This window comes from Pleurodeles waltl, chromosome 1_2 (assembly GCF_031143425.1).
Source record: "Pleurodeles waltl isolate 20211129_DDA chromosome 1_2, aPleWal1.hap1.20221129, whole genome shotgun sequence".
Classification (NCBI taxonomy): Eukaryota; Metazoa; Chordata; class Amphibia; order Caudata; family Salamandridae; genus Pleurodeles; species Pleurodeles waltl.
The window spans coordinates 1301151285-1301172414 of NC_090437.1; the positions used below are offsets into that span (position 1 = coordinate 1301151285).

General features: G+C 44.2%; 1 protein-coding gene across 10 annotated transcripts in view; it reads left to right on the forward strand.

The window, feature by feature from the left end:
* DYSF (dysferlin) overlaps window positions 1-21130 on the forward strand; it is a 794684-nt gene that overhangs the window by 283039 nt on the left and 490515 nt on the right. For all 10 annotated transcript variants that reach the window (XM_069205583.1, XM_069205587.1, XM_069205579.1 and 7 more), the window contains exons 5-6: window positions 1445-1556; window positions 7173-7360. In XM_069205583.1, coding sequence (XP_069061684.1) covers window positions 1445-1556; window positions 7173-7360 — 300 coding nt within the window. The remainder of the gene's footprint in view (window positions 1-1444; window positions 1557-7172; window positions 7361-21130) is intronic.

Here is a 21130-nt window from a genome sequence, read left to right on the forward strand (position 1 = left end):
GACCTAGCGCTCTGTTTCATCTTGCACTGTGTGGTTTCATACAGTATTACTGTTTCACATATGGGGACTTATGTTGCCTGTCCGTCCTTCCCCATGCAATGTTTTGTTTTAATCTTCCAATAAAGGATTGTGAAACTGAAAAGAATCTGCCCTTGTGGGCACTTGACGGTCTGTGTCAGGCATGCACATCACCACACCCCTTATTCACAGTGGGGTGTGGCAAGATCTGCTCCATTCCTGTAGGACAGTCATGACCCTCGCATGGGCAGAAATGTCACTGTGTAGCGTTGTAGCCTCCTGTACCCTGCTGCTCAAGAAGGGCTTCAGCGGTACGGACTTGGTTACATTCTTACCCTTAGACAAGTGGGAGGAGTTTAACTGACATGGGTGACGTGCCCGGCCAATGAAGGCCAGGGATTGTCAGCAGGCTCCACCCCTTCTCAGGTGGCGTTCATGGGAGTCTATTTCTGAGGGCGCTGTGCTTGAGAGCAAATCCACAGATGGGAGTGCAGGAGGTGGGTGCGTCCGTGGTCTCCTCCCACTGATTACCCATTGGTCGCTAGGACAGTTCGTCACTTGCAGGCTCTGAGATACTTCTGCATGTTTGCGAGGGGTATTTTACAAATGTGTGGCCTGTTTTTCATGACTGTGGCTGAGATTCAGTACTTACATGTGGCTTGGTCATGTTCTCCCTTCGTTCCCCAAGAATAACTGGTACAGAAGTTCACATGTGCATATGATAATGACTCAGTAAAACTTAAATTGTAATTAAGGCTCCCTATTTTCCATTTTTACTGATTTGTACAGATAAATACAGACGGAAAACCATTTACTTTCCTGTCTCAATTCATTTTTACATTTGGATAAAAACAGAAATTGGATTGTTTTTGAGTGATTCAAACTGCTGCCAGTCATGACTGCCAGACCAATGTCTGTGCGGATTGACAGGCGGGGGGGGGGGGGGAGTTAAAAACATAAAGGAATTTTAGTAAAGAGGCTTAAACAGCTGTAGATATGCACAACCTTGATACTAAAATGTGCTAATTTTCTTGTAAGTGTATGTTTTATCATCTGAGTGTGTTTATATGATTGGAACTTGTCAGGCGTGCAGGCATGAGTGCACATTTACTGGTTGAATAATAGTATAAATATACATATTTCAGCTTCATTTTTTTTATAGAAAACCCACAATTAATATGGATAAAGATAAACTTAGCAAAAAAGAATTATGGATAAATACAGATAGAAATGTCAAAAAACTAAGTATCATAAAACCAGGAACCCTAATTATAATGCAAAGTAAGTATGAGTAAATAAATTAGACCTTCAGGCAAAAATGGCTTATTCAAGTAAAGTTCGGAGGACACCCCTATAAGGTTCCCATTAACTCTCTACTCGTTGCTGAATAGCACATGATAATCCCTCTGCTTCCCTTCTCTTGCAGGCCACATTAGCTTTGCAGTTGTCTTACTTCCCCCCTCCTGGAGCCGCCCCTGTCTTCGTTCCTCCGCCTCCTGATCCCACGCCCTCCATCTCAGAGCTGGACACTGTCACTGGTGAGTATTAATTGGGGAAGGACCTTTAAACCTTATGTGGTCACAGAACAAAACATTGAGGACCACTCACGCAAAGAAAATGTAGGGCCCAATTTACAAAGGTACACTTAGACCAAAAGTCTAAGTTTACACCAAAAGTCTAAGTTTAGACCTAAAGTCTAACTTTACTTATAGTAAAGTTAGACTTTTGGTTTAGGTTTAGACTTTTGGTCTAAACTCACACCAAAAGTCTCACTTTACTAGGAGTAAAGTGAGACTTTTGGTCTAACTTTAGACTTTTGGTCTAAACTTACACTAATCGTCTAAACCTAGACCAAAAGTGTAACTTTACTATGAGTAAAGTTAGACTTTAGGTCTAAACTTAGACTTCTGGAGTAAACTTAGACTTTTCGTCTAAGTTTACCTTTGTGAATAGGGCCCTTAGACCTCTATGAATATATTACACAATGCAAGGTTTACTGTGGTTACAGTGTTCACATATCTCCCCATGAAAAACGTACTTATAGTACTCTATTCCTAATTTCCGTTTGATTGTATGGCATTCACACTCACTTTTGACTACCGCCTGTTTTTAACACTGCATAATACTGATGATACATGCAGTATGAAAATCTAAGGTTTGTACATTTGGGTAATATATTTTTAATTTCCAAACTTCATGCCTGCAGTGAAACATTTATTAGCAGAAATAAAACCCCTTCTTCCTGTAATTGTATAAAATTGAGACAGTTACGGCACTTTCCTACGCATTCACTGGATTCATGACTAAAGAAGGAAGAGCGAAGGAATGAATACTTAGACATAGTGAAGACATATTAGGATGATTGAGGACTGGCTCATGCTTGTTGAACAGTAAACACTTTAGTGGGGAAATAAATCGAATGATAAAGAGATTGACACATTGAGGAGACAGTGTCAAGAATAATTATTGGAAAGGAATCAGGACTGGACATGATCTGGAATTCAGAGTAGAGACTTCAGAGACCCATGAAGTGATTTGTCCATTCTGGCCTTTCTGGAAGTTCTAGAGGGCACAGGGATGCTCACTTCCGGTTAGACTGCGGCAACACCCCTACAGCTGCCATGTGGCACTAGACATCTAAGCACTCACAGGTGGTTTAAAGGCGACAGACAGTGCTAAAAAGCCCTAAATAAATCTGTAAAAAATTAGGAAAAGCAGGAGAGGGATGAAAAAAGGGCAGAAAAGAGGAGCACAGGATGCTTGTATAAAGGGAATAATTATTTAGAAAAAGGTAGCTAATATGGATGGAGATTTGGAGCGGGAATAAAAAAATCCTTTTTAGGCAGAGAGTGGCTGACGAGGATGGAAAGATTAAGAGCAGATGAGTGAAGAAGAATTATACGTTATAAGAAGTGGGAAGGATCCGAGGGAAGTCAAAATTGAAACAAGAGCTGAAAAAAGCTCAAGGAGATCAGGAGACAGGAGTTAATGACACAAGAAGGTATAAGTGGGCAATATTTTTTATCTTCAGTAAAGAAACCCTATGGAATATGCTTCTGCCTAACACAGAAGAAAAATATGTCCCTGATTCCAGAAGGGAGCCGGTGGTTTACATGTTTCTCAATAGTCCAATAAGGTACAGTGAGAACCAGAAGTACTTCACAGCTCCTGGGAAGTTCAGGCAGTTTGCAAAGTTTCTCCTGGACCTCGTTAACTCAGGAAGAACTACACAATTTGCATGGCCCATGAAGTCCACTCATCTCACAGGTTCATTTGTGGGGAGAATTTGGACAGATATGTAGTCCAATTTCACGTTAGAGACGAATTTAAAAAATAGGTGGATCACACGTTTTGCGTGTTTCACACAATAGTTTTTCCCACCTCTACTTCTCAGTCCTCACATCCTCCTGCGGCCTGAGGGCTCTGATAGATGGTTGGAAGTTTGGGGCTTTTCCAAAACTCTTTGTCCTGTTCCTGGCCATGCTAAATATATAAAATACCTAAATACAGCTTAATAGTTTTGCTGGAGCTTCCAATATATTCCAAGAGGTTTTACTAATGAAAACACAGAGATTGTGCCTGAGTCATAACTCTGTGTGTATTAATGCAATTTGAACTCGCACTTAAAAGTGCCTTACAGAATAAACATGGCTTCTGCCGAGGCTTTAGTTGCACCTTTTTTCAATGCTATAAGACTAGAAAGCGACAAATCCTTCCACATTTAAGAGCTATTTGTGAAATATGTCTGTGAATAGCAGCAAGGTTTCAAATTTCACTTACAGCTGTGGTGCCTCAGACCTGCTCTGAAACTGGCTGGCAGCCATTTTGTTTTACCTAGAGCATCTCCGCTCCGTGGGGTGTGATGCATATTTTCAGCTCCCTTTAGTGCCGGAAAAGGCTGGAGTAAGTGTTCAGATTGAATGTGAATCACCCAAACATCCTCATGTTTCATAGGGTGTAGGCAAAAACGGATGTAGGCAAAAAGATTTCCTGAGGTTAAGAAAAGATTTCCAGGTGAAGAAAAAAGATGCGTTCACCTGTAATCCTAAAGTAAAGTGGTGTATTTTAGGGTTAGGCATAATCCCTGAAATCTGCAAATTCTGTGCACAGACCATTGAATATTTCTGAATCCCCCAATAAATGAGTTGATTTATGAAAATCACAGGCTTGAGGCTATGACTTGAAAGGTTACTTGTCGTGTTTGGCTCTCATTATACTAAAAGAGACTGCTGAATTCAGGTGACAGCACCCTCAGTATGTGGGGAACTTAGTCCAATTCCACACTGAGTGACAACTGTCAGCCTAACCCTTCCAGCCAGCTAGCAGTACCTCACCAGCACTTGAAAGTGGCGGTAATTTGTGGCAGCCGTACGCATGACATTCTGGTTTCTCAGGGAAATCGGGGTGGAACAGAGCTCATCCTTTTATCTCAGTCACATTAGTCTCACACATGCAAAGACAAACAGAAGCAGAAATCGGTTAAATAAATTTTATTGAATCAACTGCATTGTAGATAAAATAGCATGTAGTGCAACGATTAGGATGATAAAACAGAATAATAGTAATGCGATGACAATGAAAGTGAAACACAAAAAAAGTCCCACCATAGTGTCAGAGTGCTAAGTGTCAGGATTCCTACCTACGCCACTAAGATACTACTATGCAGTGTTAGCCTTATTCCGCCCGCCAGGATCCCTAGGAAGAAACCATCCCCCATAACTGGATTTGATAGAAGTGACGAGGGTTATTGGTCTACTGAGAGTCCTCTCTCATGTAAATGGAAAGATGTCAAGTCTCAGCAGGCATATGCAGTGAAACGCATAGGGGGCAGAAAGATGTTTTATAATAAAACAGCTGGTGTTCTGAGAATCCAGCCCTAACGTAAGAACACGTATGTTTCTTGTGAAGTGACAAAGATTGTGGTGTTCCACTTTGTATTGGCAACATATTGGCGACAACCTTGAGCAAAGCCCACAATGAGAATGTACAAGTAAAAGGAATGAAAACAGCTTCTGTGCTAAAAGCGTATGAGATAAAGGAAAATAAAACATCACCACAGAAGAGAGTTTCTGCTCAGAAAATAAAATGAAATCTTACCAGGCTAAAGGGCACAACTTGCAGGCCTATGGCTAAAATAACATGCCCATACAAGCTACCAAAATAACTTCTTTTCTTTGTCAATTAGCCCAAAACAATTCATGAGATGCACATTTGCCAATAAGATGTGTGACGTTACTGTACAGATAGCAACTAATCTGGCTGCCTGCCCTAATCATTCATCCTTTTTTGTCTCTGTTAAATGTGGCTAAAGCAACACCTCACTGCAGATCATTACAGACACTGTGTCCAGCCTTGAACTGTTCACCCACCAGTCATTGTGTTCAGGTGTGTTATTCTAATCAGTTTAATGGAAGACAAGCAGGACTACATCACCCAGAATGCATCTGGTGACGGCACAAATGTTTCAACTGGAATGAGTGTCCATAATGACTTGGAGGGCGGTGGTCACCCTTGGTGTGGTAATTCCTAATCTAAAGTCTTTTAAGCGTCTTTAATATTGGAATTTTAGGCTTCTTTAATATTCAAATTTTCCATTTTGAAACTTATGGAGGTGCTTCCCCCGTATGGAGTTATGTACTGCTTGTTATCAAATGTGCATGCTTTGGGTAAAGTGGACTTTGAAATTATTATCAATATAGTACCCTAGGCCCATATGCATGCGTTTGTGGCGCAGGGCAGCGTAGCAAGCCACCCTGCTGTGCCGCCCTGCATCAAGGGGAAAGGGCAGGGATGCGCCGTATTTAAGGCATACAGCACACTCCTGTACTTTCCCACTGCGTTGGTGCCATTTTGGCAGCCTAGCGCCAATGTACCCTTGCACCATGGTGCAAGAGTGTCTGCATCGTCAGCAGGATTGTGTTTGTGCATGAAGGCACACCTTTCTGCAAAAAAACTATCATGGGAGGCTTTTCCTCTTTCTATGTGTGTTGCAGAATGCAGCACACATAGAAAGAGAAAACAAACGAGGAGAAATAGAGATATTTCTTCTCATTTTGCCTCCCCTGGGGATGCATGAGGTTGCGGAGCATCCCCAGCTTTAGAAGGTCTTGTAAATCTGAGGATGCGTCAGAATCCATGGGTGTTACGTGAGAACACCCACTGCAACGCCCATGGAACACAGCAGCGGCTTGTACCCGTTGAAAGTGGTGGGGTGAGTGAAATGCCCCACCACTTCCCCAAAAAATAAATAAACATCCCCTCCCTCCAGAACACCATAGTAAACCACTCCTCCCTCCAAAAGCCCAAAGAACATCATAAAACTAACTATAAAATAAACACAACCACTACACCTGCATGCATTACACACTTACGTGCATTACACAGACACCCATGCATTACACATTTAAAATAAAGAAAACAGCACTTACCCACAGGCAGTGCATCCTCCTCCTCTGTGCATTTCTCCTTCTCCTTCTCCGATGCCGGAAGACCTACCCTAACCAATCCAGATGCTGCTTTCATACTGCTAACCAGCATGAGAGAAGCACCTGGATTGGATGGATTGTCCTGGATGGACGCTCCTTCAGGCCCTAGAGGCCTGTGCTTGGTGTCCACCCAGGTGTGTTAAGACAGCTGGGTGGAGAGCTTCAAAGTGTTAATGTCACTTTGGCGATGAAAAACAGTCGGCCAAAGTGACATGCGCACTTTGTAGCGTCCTGTCATCCCTGCCCCTGTCCTCTGCTGCTAATCGGCAGCAAAGGACACACCCAGCATGTCTCTGGGGTCGGGGCTGGCACTGCTTTTATTTTTCCCTGCGTGGCTCGCAGCAGGCAGGGGGCGCGCTACCCCGCCCTCTAGAAGAAACCACTATTGCTTGAACGCCTCCCTTGAGCAGAATAAGGCAACGCAGTGATTTGTGCTGCCTTGCCTTACTCCATATCTATGATGCCATTCAAAGTCACGTAAGTGGCTTTCCGTGGCCTCATAGATATGAGTTCTAGGTTTGTGCTGCCGCTGTGTCACAAAAGGTGATGCAATGGTGGTGGAAGGGGCTCATAAATATGTCCCCAAGTATTGTTCTTGGACCAGCTGACACCCCATGGCTACATAAAAAGTACAGTGGTATATTCTGATGGAATATTTGTTCCTGGCAGACACAGGAGGAGAGGAAGATACGGAGGACCAGATTGGGACAGGAGATGAGGCAGAAACTCCATCAGCCCCTCCGGGAGCAGAACAGCCCGCGCCTCCCAAAAAAAACCCAATGAATCAAGTGTACGGTGTGAAGCGGAAAAGGAGCGGGTCTAGGAAGCTGTTGTCAAACAACCCGCAAGATTTCCAGGTGAGTCGAACAAAAGTTGTGACTTTGATGCTGTGTGCTGATCTCTTTTCTTCTCATAATCAGGTGATATATTTCCTTAATGTAAGGGAATCGGTGGCTTATATTTGCATGTCGTGGGTAGGCTGCTTTTAGCAGGGCAGTGCAATTACGAGCTGTGGACGTCAAACACAACGAGTTTATAACTCCGCCTTACCAGGTGCAGCCCACAGTCCTCTCCTGTAAGAATGCAGACTGAAGAGATTGGACAGATTCCATGTTCAGACTAAGAGCTCCTCTTGTTCAGGTGACAAAAAAGTCTGGGTGAGGTTTTAATACAGTTAATTAAGTTAATGAGATTCTTGAATTTTGCTTTACGTGAAATTTGTTACAATTTCAATTTCACATAACATTTTCTAAGTCAAGGCACACCTTGTGGAAAAAGGTCTTGGGAGATACCAGAAGAAGACTGGTTTGCAGATAAAATGTAAAAGAATTGCATGAAATTTCAGAAAAAAAGCAAGTTTTGCACACCGCGACTAACGAGCAGGCAGCAGAAGTGCTGACAGGCCACAACTGCTTTGATTGCAATGATTGAAACGTGTTATGTTAGGCTGGTTTGTAGAGCGCACTATCACCTGGGAGAGTATCCTGGCGTTGAGCAGGGGTGAGTCTAGGCACACGTAGGGCATAGTAGTGTCGCCAAGGGGCGCATGCGGCCCTCCTGACCTTTGCATGCTACCCCCTAGTCAACAGCCGCACTGGGCTGCTGTTTACTCTGTCGCGTAGGCTCTCATTATTCTAATGAGACTACTTGATTTGGGCTGCAGAATCGCCTGCGGTGTGGGAGACTGAGTCTGACCCACTACAGGTGACACCTGTCGGCCTAATCTAGGTTTTGCTCCGGCTAACTAGCAGTGCCTCATCTCTACCCAAGAGCAGGGATGATTGGGCAGCCGAGCGCATGACACAATTGACACCTCAGGGAAATTGTGGTCACTCATATCTCATCCCGTTTCTCTCAGTTACATTAGTCTCACATATAGAAGGACAAGCAGAGGCAGTATATGTTTCAATAAGGTTTTAATGAAGCAACTGTTTCTTAGACAATAAAGCATGTACTGCAATACCCAGGACGATAAAGCATGACAGGATTAAAATTGCGACAAGGAGGATGAAGCATATAAATAATGCTACCATATTGTCACTAGAGTCAACAGACTCATTCCTACCTAGGCTATACTAGAGCACAGCATGTTAAGCTCTAGTTCTGCCCTTCAGGTTCCCCTGGGAAGACATCATCCCCCATACCTGAGCAAAGGCCTGAAGTCTGCATAAACAGCTGTAGCGAAGCGTTCAGCAATCAGCATACAGTCTTGGTCATCTGGTTGGAATCTCCCTCTAACGTGTATGGGACAGAGAAGTGTTTTTATGATAAAACAGCTGATGTTCTGAGAAAATGTCCCTACGTAAGGATGTGTATGTTTCTGTGAATAACAGAGAAAGCGTCACCGCGTTTACCAGCAACCTATCTTACTGCAGCCTTGAGAGAAGCACAGAGTGAAAGAATGTCTTGTTTAAGAACGCAGTGCTGGCCTAGGCAAAGAACAGCTAGATAGAAATAAATAAAACAAGACCGCAAATGTGGATAATGTTAAAATAATAAACGTAGCTGAATAAAATATATCTAGGTTAAAGTGCACAGCGGCAGGCCTAGTGTGCTAAAATAACATGCATGGAGCTATAACTAAAATGGCTACACAACAACTCGACTAACATCAGAAATATGTAAAAACTAAATATGCAAGCATTTGTTTAAAGGTTAATTGATGTTTAAGAAAGGAACTAACTAGGATGTTATGCACCCCTTAACTTGAGGAACCACCTTAATTTTTAAAAGCATCTTGCTGCAAAAGCATAGAAATATGATCAAGTTTCTCCAGAATTCAAAAAGTGTATTTCATTAACAAGAAGAACCGTTTCGCCTCAGTACATAAGATTATCAGTGCATTAAGAAGTATTTTTTTAAAGTGATAGTTTTGAAACGTGGATTTAGAAACATTAATTCTTTCCCCCACACTGACAGCAATGTATTAGTGAACTAAGAAGCAGGTTAGATGTTATGTGCACTCTTTGGGTGACCTCCATTCTTATTATGTGAGAAAAACACAGCTTATTAAATCAAACACGAGATAAGGTATTTACAGTGCATATTCTGAAGTCAAGTATATATGATAAGAAAAAAAGAGGAAACATGAAATAAAACAATTGGCTAAGGTCTCACAATTTAGTTAAGTGGGGAAGCCAGAATTAATCCCAGGTTTTCTGGTTTCAGATTGTGCAGTTCAGCCACTAGATGTATATTTTCAGTTTCCCCTACACCCACCGTACCGCCAACCCTGCCCTGACAGCCACCCTTATGGAATTAATGCAGCTCTCGGTCACATGCATATCAAATTTTATGGCCCCTAAGAAAATGTTTGTGCGTACCTATGATATAGGGCAGCTCCAATTTATTGAATTGCTGTATGCTGCCATCTAGCGACATTATTTGGAACTACATTCGGTTGTATGACATTTTCTTTCATGAGCAACATTAAGGGCTTGTGCATGGATGTTGCCTGAAACAGCTTGCACGATGGAAAAGGGATGGAAAAGGGTACACTCGTGATAACTCCGAGATAAGAATCCAAAACGGCGCTCTCCTCATGCTGTCAGCTTGTTGCTATTTTTGTCTCCATCTCGCCATCATCTGCCCGGTGTCATTCACTCAGGTCTCAGTTTCATCATTCGTACGAGCAAAATGTCGCGCAATGACCTTCCCAGGCCTCCAAAAATGCCCCACCAGTGCTGGAATGATGCAGGAACCTGCCGGATTCCGGTTACTGATCAGGGACTTACATAATACAACTGGCCGGGTGCATGAGAGGGCTTGAGGGGTAGTTGAAAGGGAGGCGAATGAGGGTTAGTTGGGGAATCTAAGTGAGGGAAAACAATATTTTGTAAAATAATCAGTATTTTTGAAATCAGACAGACACCTCACCATACCCGACTGAAAGCCCCTGTGCTCAAGTAATTACCAGCCAAAGACCTGCTAGTCCCATTGGCTTCTCTCACCTGTGACACAGACTGCTGTGGACAAAGGCAGCAGATACCTGCAGTGTGTGGGTCTTTGCAAAGCAGCTGCCTGCTGGGGAGGTGATTTCCATCCTCTTCATTGCAGTGTACGCAATTGTTGACAAATAAGCTATGTTTTTTTTTTTAACAAGGAGGAGTTTTCAAAGTTGTTGACGTACTAACATTGACAGATAATTAAAATATCTATATATCTATCTATATATATATATATATATATATACATACATAGTGCTTCTTACACTGTCTTGCCTGATGCCACCCTTTTGCTACCTTGCTCCCCCACCCAAAAAAAAAAAAAACCTTAACCCCACCTAGCAGCCTAACTAATTTAGGGTTCCCAGAGTTCTTGTTTTCCAGTTCCACCACTGATCTCCACTAATTTTAATGAGATTATATTCAAAACCCCTCAATGTCTCCCACCTTGAAGACGCATAGCTGCTAAGTTTCCCAGGTCCAGGTGTGATGTGCTGCTCCAGTCCAGTTTTTTTCCTTTTGAATTCTGGGATTTGTAGTTCAGGTATATAATTGAATAAATAAATAAGAGCCAGAATTGAAATGAAAAACCTGGACTGGAGCAGCACGTCACGCATGGACCTGGGAAACATGGCAGGGCTGAAAAAGCACAAAGTTTACATGTGTGTGTCCTGACTCCTATCCACATTTGAAGGAAATTCTGGCCTGGCTCAGATGAATTAGAAAAGGTATTGTTCGTCTGGTCGGGGGTCGGGAGCAATTTGAATTTTAATTCCTTTCAAAGATGCATTGCTCTCTGTCGTTTGAGAACAATTACAGATGGACTGACCCAAAAGACACGTATATATAGCTTTTCATGACATGACCATCACACTATGGTGCTATTTACACTATTATGTCACACCCAAAAAGACTCAAAATAGCTAATTGTCTGTTTCATAGGGTTGGACTTCACTCTGAAACCAGCTCACATGCTACTAGAGTATATTAAAGGCTCCCAGTTTTCTGTTTTTGCTGATTTTTACAGATAAATACAGACACAAAACAATGTGTTTCCTATTTGTATTTATTTTTTAAAGTGGAAAAATACAGAAAAGTGTGCTTCTTATGGGAGACTCTGTATGCTGCCTTTCATGAATTCCTGGCAGAGGCTGCGCAGATAGCGTTGGGAGTTAAAAAACAGGATGTGAATTCAATAAATACAGGCATATGCTAACTTACATTTGTACTATATCGCAAATATGCACCTGTGGGTGTGGTGTTTTTGTTATATGTGGCTGCTTGATATCGTAAAACACGACAGGCATCCACGTATTAGGGCATATCTGAGTATAAATAAATGTGGAAATATACCATCTTACGGCTCCATTTATTCTGAAAACACAAAATAAATATGGATAAATACCATTAAGATGGCCATATAATAAATATGGATAAATACCGACGGAAATGTTAAAAAAGAAATACCATAAAACCGAAACCCTAAGGCCCATATTTATAATTTTTTAGGCAAACCTGCGCTAGCCCAGGTTTGCGTCAAAAAGATTAATGCCGGCTAGCGCCATTCCAAAGCACCAGCCGGGTGTCATATTTAAGGAAGGACGGTAGCGGGCGCAGCGGCCTGGTTAGCATCAAAATAAATGATGGTAACCGGGCAGCGGAGGCGAAGGGAAGACTGGGGGTTGTGCATCAAAGAATGGTGCAAGTCAGGTTAACGTCAAAAATATTGACTCTAACCTGACTAGCATCATTTTTTGACTCACAACCCCCATGGAAATGACTCCTGTCTTTCACTGGCCAATGGCCATGCCCAGGGGACTTATCTCCCCTGGGCATGGTCATTGGGCACAATGGCATGTAGGGGGGGCCCAAGTTGGGCCCCTATGCCACTTAAAAAAAAAAAAAGGAAAATACTTACCTGGACTTACCGTAGATGGGTCCCCCCATCCATGGGTGTCCTCCAGGGGTGGGTGAGGGTTGCAGGGGGTGTCCCTGGGTGCAGGGAAGGGCACCTGTGGACTGCTTCCATGGTCGGAGACCATGGAAATGAGCCTACAGGTCCCCTAACGCCTGCCCTGACCCAGGTGTCAAAAAATGGCGCTAAACAGGCTTAGCGCCATTTTTTAAGGCCCGCCTCCTCCCGGTGCGTCATTTTTGCGCGGGAGGATAAAAAAGGTGCAAATGCCTTAGTCATTTTTTGCATGGGAACGCCTACCTTGCATCTCATTAACGCAAGGTAGGTTTCCACGTCCAAAAAATAATGTAAACTCCCTAACTTTGATGCTAGAAGGGTCTAGCGCCGAAGTATAAATATGGAGTTAAGTTTGCGCCGGATTTGCATTAAAAAAAATGATGCAAATCCGGCACAAACAGAGTATAAATATGACCCTAAGTATAGTTTCCTTCAAGAGGGGAACTCATTGGTCAAAAATACTTACAAATGCAAATGTAATAAGAAAAATTTACAAGCACCTTGATGTTTGCAGGGATTTCTCTGTTACCATCTTGTTTCACACTTTCCTTACAGAATAACATAGAATATAATAGAATAAAATTGATAGAAAGTGCTGTTTAAACCAAGTATCCTGGTGCTAGATAGTCCTGAAAACTCATGAAACACAATCCAGATTGTCCTTACCTAACACAATGGATGGGTCTCTAGTCCTTTCTTGAACGAGGGCTGGCGTGGGATGGATTTATCCATATTGGAAGAATATTCCTAAATTGAGGATGCAGCAGGGAGAGGCACCTATCTGCAGTTCCTAATTTCCTTATTTGGGGTACAACCATGGCCAGACTGCACGGTGGGACAAGCAGGCGATTCTCTGGGAGTTTGGAGCCCCAGGAGGCCGGTTTTGATCCTTGGAGGACGGTTTATAGCCTCCAGAAGTAGTGGGTCATGTTACGCGATTTCAGTGGCAACTTGAAAAAGTTGCTCTGGGTCTAGGGCACATTAGCATGTCTGCATATGGGGACAGAATTAATCATTTTTGCCAAGGCTGATTTAATTTCCTGCCTGGGCACAGCAAAAAAGGAATGTAAACCTGAACGGGGAACCCTTGCAGGGTTATACAGGCTGAAGCCAGCAGTGTAACAAAGGCCCCCACAGCCCCTGTGGTGCGGGGCGACCCCGAGCTCCAGGGGGCCCCCTCAGCTCAGTACCATGGCCAGAGAGCTCCTGAGTGAGTCCAGAGAGGGGACCCCTCCATGTACTGTGCAGGCGGGACCCCTCAAGTTTCATTACGCCACTGGCTGAAGCATAAGGCTGAAGGGGACTGTCTTATAGTCAGTGCTTAATTTGTGCTTGTTGTTTCCGGTGCTGAGCACCGGCATTTATTTCTGAGGGCCGGCACTTAGTTTTGTGTCTCAAGCATTTACTGCGAGTAAAAGACACGTGGGAAAGATGGAGGAAGAGAAAAAAGAAGAAGCGCCAGAAAGGGGAAAAGCAGGAAGCTGCAAGAGTGAGCTGAAGGGGCATGGAGTGGCTGTAAATGGATTAAGGAGTCCCGAGATGGCTTCAGGATTACGCTACATCCGTATTATGTGCTCGCACTTTTAATTGAAGCAGCTGCATGTTTAAGAGGAGAGCTTTTAGCACCAGCACCTTCTTATTTACAAATTAAGCACTGCTTATAGTAGACTCTATACGTAATACATAGGGTTTTAAAAACAGTCCCCCGTTGAATGTCAGCCGCTGGAAGGAAATACAGGCTGTGAAGTGTTCATATTTCTTTAGTCCACAGAGCAAATTTACAGCAAAGTCTTGAATCCCCTGAAGTTGCACTAGAAGTGATTATCCGAGACCTAAAGACGAAAGATTCCAGTAGTCGACCCTGGCTATTGTACAAGCAGACCCCAGTTTAGGGAATAATAAACTGAGTAACAAGGGAAAAAGGAAGTATCTAGGCATTTTAAGATGAAAAAACACAGGACGAGGTCTCTGCCTTAGTCTGTGGTTTCAAAGAGAATTTTTCTATCTTTGTTTTCTTACCTATCACCTGTCTAATTGTAAAAAGTTTGAAACATCCAAACGTCCACAGCTGAAGGGCGGTTTGGTAGTTTGTCCATTTTCACCATTTTTGATTGATTCAAATGGACAATCCACTGAAAATTGCCAGAGAAGAATATCAGCAAATACCCAAAAGATCTTCTCAGTTGCATCAGTGTAAGTCCAATGGACAGGGCCACTGGAATTATGTGACAGGGAATGGCTGAATTATGCGGCAGGGTTGAGTAAATTATGTGGCAACAAAAGGCAAATTATGCAGCGTAATGCAGCACATTTTGGGATAGTACTACATCATTATTTGGACATTTTTACACTTGCTAACACTGTCTGGGCATTGGTTGCACCTGACTAGTACAAGTTTAACAGAGAAATATAACAACAAGCAATAGAAAAGTGATCAGTAAAGCTTTGCAAAGAGCCTTCCACCGCACTACAACACATGTCCCTGCGTTTTTAGTAAATTTTGAACCGTCTGAGTTAGAAACAATTTTTTTTGTTAAAATCTGCAGATTTTGCACCAGATGATATATTATGTGGCAAATCTATAATTATGCAAAAAACGCAGAGGTCACACAATTGCATAATTCCAGTGGCCCTGCCTAGAGATATTAAATAGCATGTGTGAGAGGGTAGATCCTGAAGTACACTACATACTACTTCCTGCACATGTGGCCAAAATACTGGAAGAGCTACTATTTGAGTGCAAGCGGTCAGAAAGGAATAAACTTTCCTAGTGCATTTATGGCGGTGTCCTTTCGTCTGTGCAGTAATACACAATGATCCACCTTATTAAAGACTGCGGACAGATCAAGCAGCAACAAGGTCACTGAGTCTCCTTGGTCAACAGGTTCTCTTAGTTCAATCAGTGCTAAACTATGGCCTTCACAGTTCTCACATCCCATACATTTAGATATGAAAAAATGAATATTTCATACAGGTAGAGTACTGCTTACGAATAAATGACACTCAACGGTGGGTGTTCGAAGAGTACGTTTTTCTGGAAACTTTTAGAATAACCACAGACGCAAGAATTTTTGCGTATTCTGGAACTTCTGACCCACCCTTTCCTACTCTGGAAATGTTCAGAGATTTCCTTATGCTATTGGCAGATGAAATTCCTGTGTGTTAGAAATTGGGATTCTAGTTGGCAGAGGTATGCAACCTGTCCAAACAGGCACCACAATCCTAGTCACAATAAGGGGGTCATTCTGACCCCGGCGGTCTCTGACCGCCGGGGCCAGGGTCGGCGGGAGCACCGCCGACAGACCGGCGGTGCCCCGCAGGGCATTCTGACTGCGGCGGTTCGGCCGCGGTCAGATGCGGGAAACCGGCGGTCTCCCGCCGGTTTCCCGCTGCCCTGCAGAATCCTCCATGGCGGCGGAGCGCGCTCCGCCGCCATGGGGATTCTGACACCCCCTACAGTCATCCTGTTCCTGGCGGGTCTGCCGCCAGGAACAGGATGGCGGTAGGGGGTGCCGCGGGGCCCCTGGGGGCCCCTGCAGTGCCCATGCCAATGGCATGGGCATTGCAGGGGCCCCCGTAAGAGGGCCCCACAAAGTATTTCAGTGTCTGCTATGCAGACACTGAAATACGAGACGGGTGCCACTGCACCCGTCGCACCCCTGCAACTCCGCCGGCTCCATTCGGAGCCGGCATCCTCGTTGCAGGGGCATTTCCGCTGGGCCGGCGGGCGCTCTTTTGGAGAGCGCCTGCCGGCCCAGCGGAAATGTATGAATGGCCGCTGCGGTCTTTTGACCGCGGTGCGGTCATTTGTCGGCGGGACGCCCGCCCGCCAAGGTCTGAATCAGGCCCTAAGTCAGATACACACCTTACATTAACCTATGCTCACCCTCTGGCAGCTTGGCACAGAGCAGGCAGTCTTTACTTATGAGGCAATGTGTAAAGTATTTGTGCAACACTTAGAACAGTAAAACAGTGAAAACACTACACAAAAACAATCCACACCAAGTTCGAAAAATAGATCTTAATTTAAAGAACAAAACAAAACCAAAACAACAATCCAAGAGGTAGAAGTCGAGATATGATTTTTTTGAAGAATATCTGAATCTGTAGTGTTTAGAAACTTAAAGCACCCACCGGGGCTATCTGGTCACGCTGGGGTAAATCCAGAGTTCAGGCCATCTGCGATGGAGGGCGGGCCAGTGACACGGACTAACCTTGTCCCACTGAAAGAATACCTTATGTGGAGGGTTGTGTCGACGTCGAGGATCCAATGTGAGGAGCAGGGAAGGCTATGAGTAGGCGATGCATAAGTTCCAATCCACGCAGGTCATCCTTGAGCCGTGCAGTCATCAGTCCGTGAGCAGTAGTGTAGTGTTTTAACCTCTTTGTGATGAAGGCGATGTGTTGAGCTGCACAGCCAGCGATGCGAAGGTGATGTGCTGGGGCTAATGGTGATGCATCAATCCGGAGCTGCGCAGTTGGCGATGCAAAGTCCTCATCCTCAGTGGCAGCACGATGCGTCAACGTCGAGGAGAGATGCTGTGGTTCCAATTGGCGCAGTGACAGTGATGCATTGACGTTCCTAGAACACAGCTGCAGATCTCACTTCCTAGGGCCCAGGGCTGGATTGGCACCACTTGGCAAGGTAGGACTTGCAGTTGGCAGAGTTCAGAAGCTGTAGCAGAGTTGAGTGAAGTCTTTGATCTCCGTGAGACTTCAGAACTGCAGGCAAGCCAACAAGCCCATGAAGTCAGTTTGGTTCTGGGGATGTAGAGATGCAGGTCCATTCTTTATCGCTCCCAGGCAAGGAAGGCAGCAGGCAGCATGGCAGGCTTAGCAAAGCAGGAGTCCAGCAACGTCCAGTAGAGTTCCAGCAGAGTGTCAGTCCCTTTCGTACCCAACAGTCCTTCTTTCTGGCAGAATGTCCTCAGGTCCAGAAGTGTACGGATTTGGTGGGGTTTGCGGTCCAGTACCCAGTTATGTCTTGTTGGAGGTGACTTCAAAGAGACATACCCAAATTCCCTGCTCTTCCTTCCCTTGCTCCAGAATCACTACAATGGGTTATGCAGCCCTTTGTGAGGGTTCAGGACCCAGCCTATTGAAATGTAAGTTTCAGCCCCCCCCTCACCCTGCCCAGGTTGACTCATCAAGATGTTAATGGCCCATCAGGATGTTGATAGCATATCAGGCACACCTATGCTCCCTCTGTGTGTGGCTGTCAAGAGGGAGTCCAGAAGCAGCAAACTTGAAATATCTATCTGATCTCATTTGGAAATTACACCTATAAAATGTAATAAGGCAATCCCAATGTTAACCTATGGGAGAGATAGGCCTTTCAGTAGTGAAAAACGAATTTAAGAGTTTTTCACTACCTGGACATGCAAAACCTAAAAGTACATGTCCAACGTTTTAAATACACTGCACCCTTCCCTTTTGGCTGTCTAGGACCTACCTTATGGGGGACTTACATCTATTAAAAAGGAAGGTTTGGGCCTGGCAAGAGGGTTAACTGGCCAAGTCGACAAGGTCGTTTAAAACTGCACACACAGGCTCTGCAATGGCGGGCCTGAGCCATTCTTGAAGGGCTACTAATGTGGGTGGCACAATCAGTGCTGAAGGCCCACCAGTAGCATTTAATTTACTGGCCCTGAGCACATGTAGTGCGCTTTACTAGGGACTTATAAGTAAATTAAATATGGCAATTCTGGGTAAGCCAATGTTACTATGTTTTTGGGAAAGAACACATGCAGTTTAGCACTGGTTAGCAGTGGTAAAGTGCCTAGAATCCTAAAGCCAGCAAAAACGAAGTCAGCAAAACAGAAGGTGAGAAGGCAAATAGTCAAGGGAAACCACGCCAAGGATGCCAGGTCTAACGCCGTGTCTAGGGGGCATTGATTAATTTGAGCTGGTGGTTTCTGGTCCTTGGCACTGGCACTTATCAACTCCGGCGATTGTGAGAGTCTGCCACAAGGTGGTGCTGTCTGGCTATTTTAGAGGTGACCACAGCAGTAGTTAATTATTAGTTCAGTATACATCAACAATGACTATTACCTGCTGCCCAAGCCATTCTTATAGCTTTGGGGCCTGGAGTAGTCTGAACTGTCACGCTTGTTTGAGTGTGAGGTTAGTAGTTGTGTTGGTACTGCTATGGGCACCGCTGGCGGGGGCAATGTGTGGTGCAAGCTGCAGTGGCCCCCTGATGAGAGCCCTGACACTTATATTTGTACAAATTAAGCACTGTAGAGGGGTAAGGACTAACATGTTTTTCCTGTGGAAAAATAGAAACTCATTTGCAATATATGCAAAGACAATATCACTTTATGATATATAATTGTGCACCACATACAAAAAGGCATGCAAAATGCCCACCGCACCAGCAAAACATGGAATTCACAATGGTGTATGAGGCATACACCTGATGCAGTTTTACAGACATGTTTCTGGAACTTTTGTGAATTGCTGAAAGTTGAATGTCTACCCCTCCCCCAGTGAGGTCATAGGTTAACGAGCACAGATCTATGACTTTCTTTGTAAATCACACCCAGAGTGTGTTTGATAGGGAAGTGTGAGCCCCAGGCTCCCTCTCATCCCGTTTTTGTGCTCCTTCCGGTTCTCATACCCCTTCCATTAATAAATATGCAGTTTCAGGATTAACCAATGAGTACTTGCCTTCTGGCCCCATTACTTTCCCATTCAATGCCTATTAAATGAATCATTTATTGCTTTAGGAGACCGGTTTGAGGTTTTTTCCAGCATGACTGACTTTGAAGCATCAGAGGAGTACTTGGGAACAGAAGTAACTCTGGATAGGGGTCATTTTGAAGCATCAACTGTTTTTGCCTGTGTACTGTAATATATGTGTTAATTACAATCTTGCAGAATACTTCCGAGCTGGTAAACGTAAACCAGCATCAATGTACCATAACATGGCACACTATAACATGCGATCAATCAACGGCGAAATGGTTTTTATTTTTATATTGTTGCTTTACAGAGAATTTTTTTATTTATTGTAGCAAGAGCATCTCAGAAACTTACATTGAAGAGAATGTGCACTAGAGCTTGAAACCTGATGACAGAACTCAGGGTGTGGCCAGGACAGGGTGGTGAGGGTGGACTGATAATGGGGCCAGGGCTGGAACATGTAAGTGGAACAGTATCCTACAGCCTACAGGGCAGTTGTGTTTTTTAAACATTCACCTTAGTGTATATAGTTGCATATTTACGTTCTAAAAGAACACTGCCTCCTCCTCCAGACTCCACACAACACACACTTGAGATCCACACTATCCTTTTCCAAATGTCCTTGAGGGACCTTGTTGAAACTGACATATTTTGGAGGTCTGTGGTGATGGGGCTCAGGAAGGTGTTGTCTTGTCCCCTCTGCCCACAAATTTTGGGCAACTTTCCACCAGGCCATAAAACCCCAAAACATGTATGGGCAAGGTGAATGAAAGTGTACATGGGAGTGATTTTGTCATTTTGGTGTTGAGGGGTCTTCTAGGCTGATGATGGGGTAGCACATGAACTCAACACCACAGCTTCATTACAGAAAGGGTGGCAGAAATAACACCAGCATTAAGAGGTAATTACACTGGTAGTAAATATCACTCATTACGGAAAGACAAAATTATGGCCACTTTAACACTGGAGTAAAATGACATATTTATTTTTATATATTTGTGGTTTGTATAATGTGGCCATAGCTGTGATGGAGCACTGCATACGGCTACAAGGCTTACTAGAGTATTTATTCACATTTGCTGTTGTCCTCTGTTGGGTACAATTGTGAAGAATTAGCAAATGAAGACATTTTAGATGAATTATTGGTGCAGGGAAAAACAAAGGGCAGACCTAATGTAGTATTCAGTCAAATGAGGTAGTACATCATAGGTGGAACAAGGTATCTGGAGAGGTTGTGGTTAATAGTGACGGCCTTCGGGGACACGATTTTGCAGCATTGGGACCCTATTCACCGGAAGTAGGTCACGCTAACATAGCTTGGAGCAGGCGTGTGTTACGCTGCAGCGGACTCCATCCCTTCAACAGATTAGATTTAGGCTCTTCTTTAAACCCACCCCGACCACCTTGCCACGCTCCACCCGTAACAATTACCAGGGATTATAGGGCCAACCAGCTGCGGCAGGCAGCTGGTGAAGCACTGGTAGACATCAAAGGGTTTTCCAGTCAGCACTATGCTGATGGCCCTTTGCCACCAGAGAGAAACCCAATCACCTTGAGAAATGTCAGGGGCTGCCAGTGGGAACCAAGACACCAACCATTAGGATTACTTCCCCAGGCAAGCACCTCTTGCAAACAAAAAGAGAATCCTGGGGATTTCTGTCAAGCTCCAGAACCCCCAGGATGTTTGCACTCCCCAGCTTAAGAACTACAATGGTGTCTTGGGACACAGGGTGTCAGGAATCCCCTCTCTCTCCTCTGGGCTCAGTGGGCGGCTGAGAGCTCCCCTCAACCTGTCACCCATGTGTCACAGACCAGGGGGAATCGCTGGGGACGTCCTGAGGCACAGGACAAGTGGAACACATGTTTCCATCCAGTTCTTATATGGCGCTAGCTTGGTGGATCATAGGTGGAGATACAGCCATCTGATTGGCAGTACGCTCTACCCTGCTCAACCCTATAATTGGAAGCTGGGAGGCTGAACTTTGGCCTTCCTCAACCAATAGTAAAAGGGACCTTAAACTCTTTTT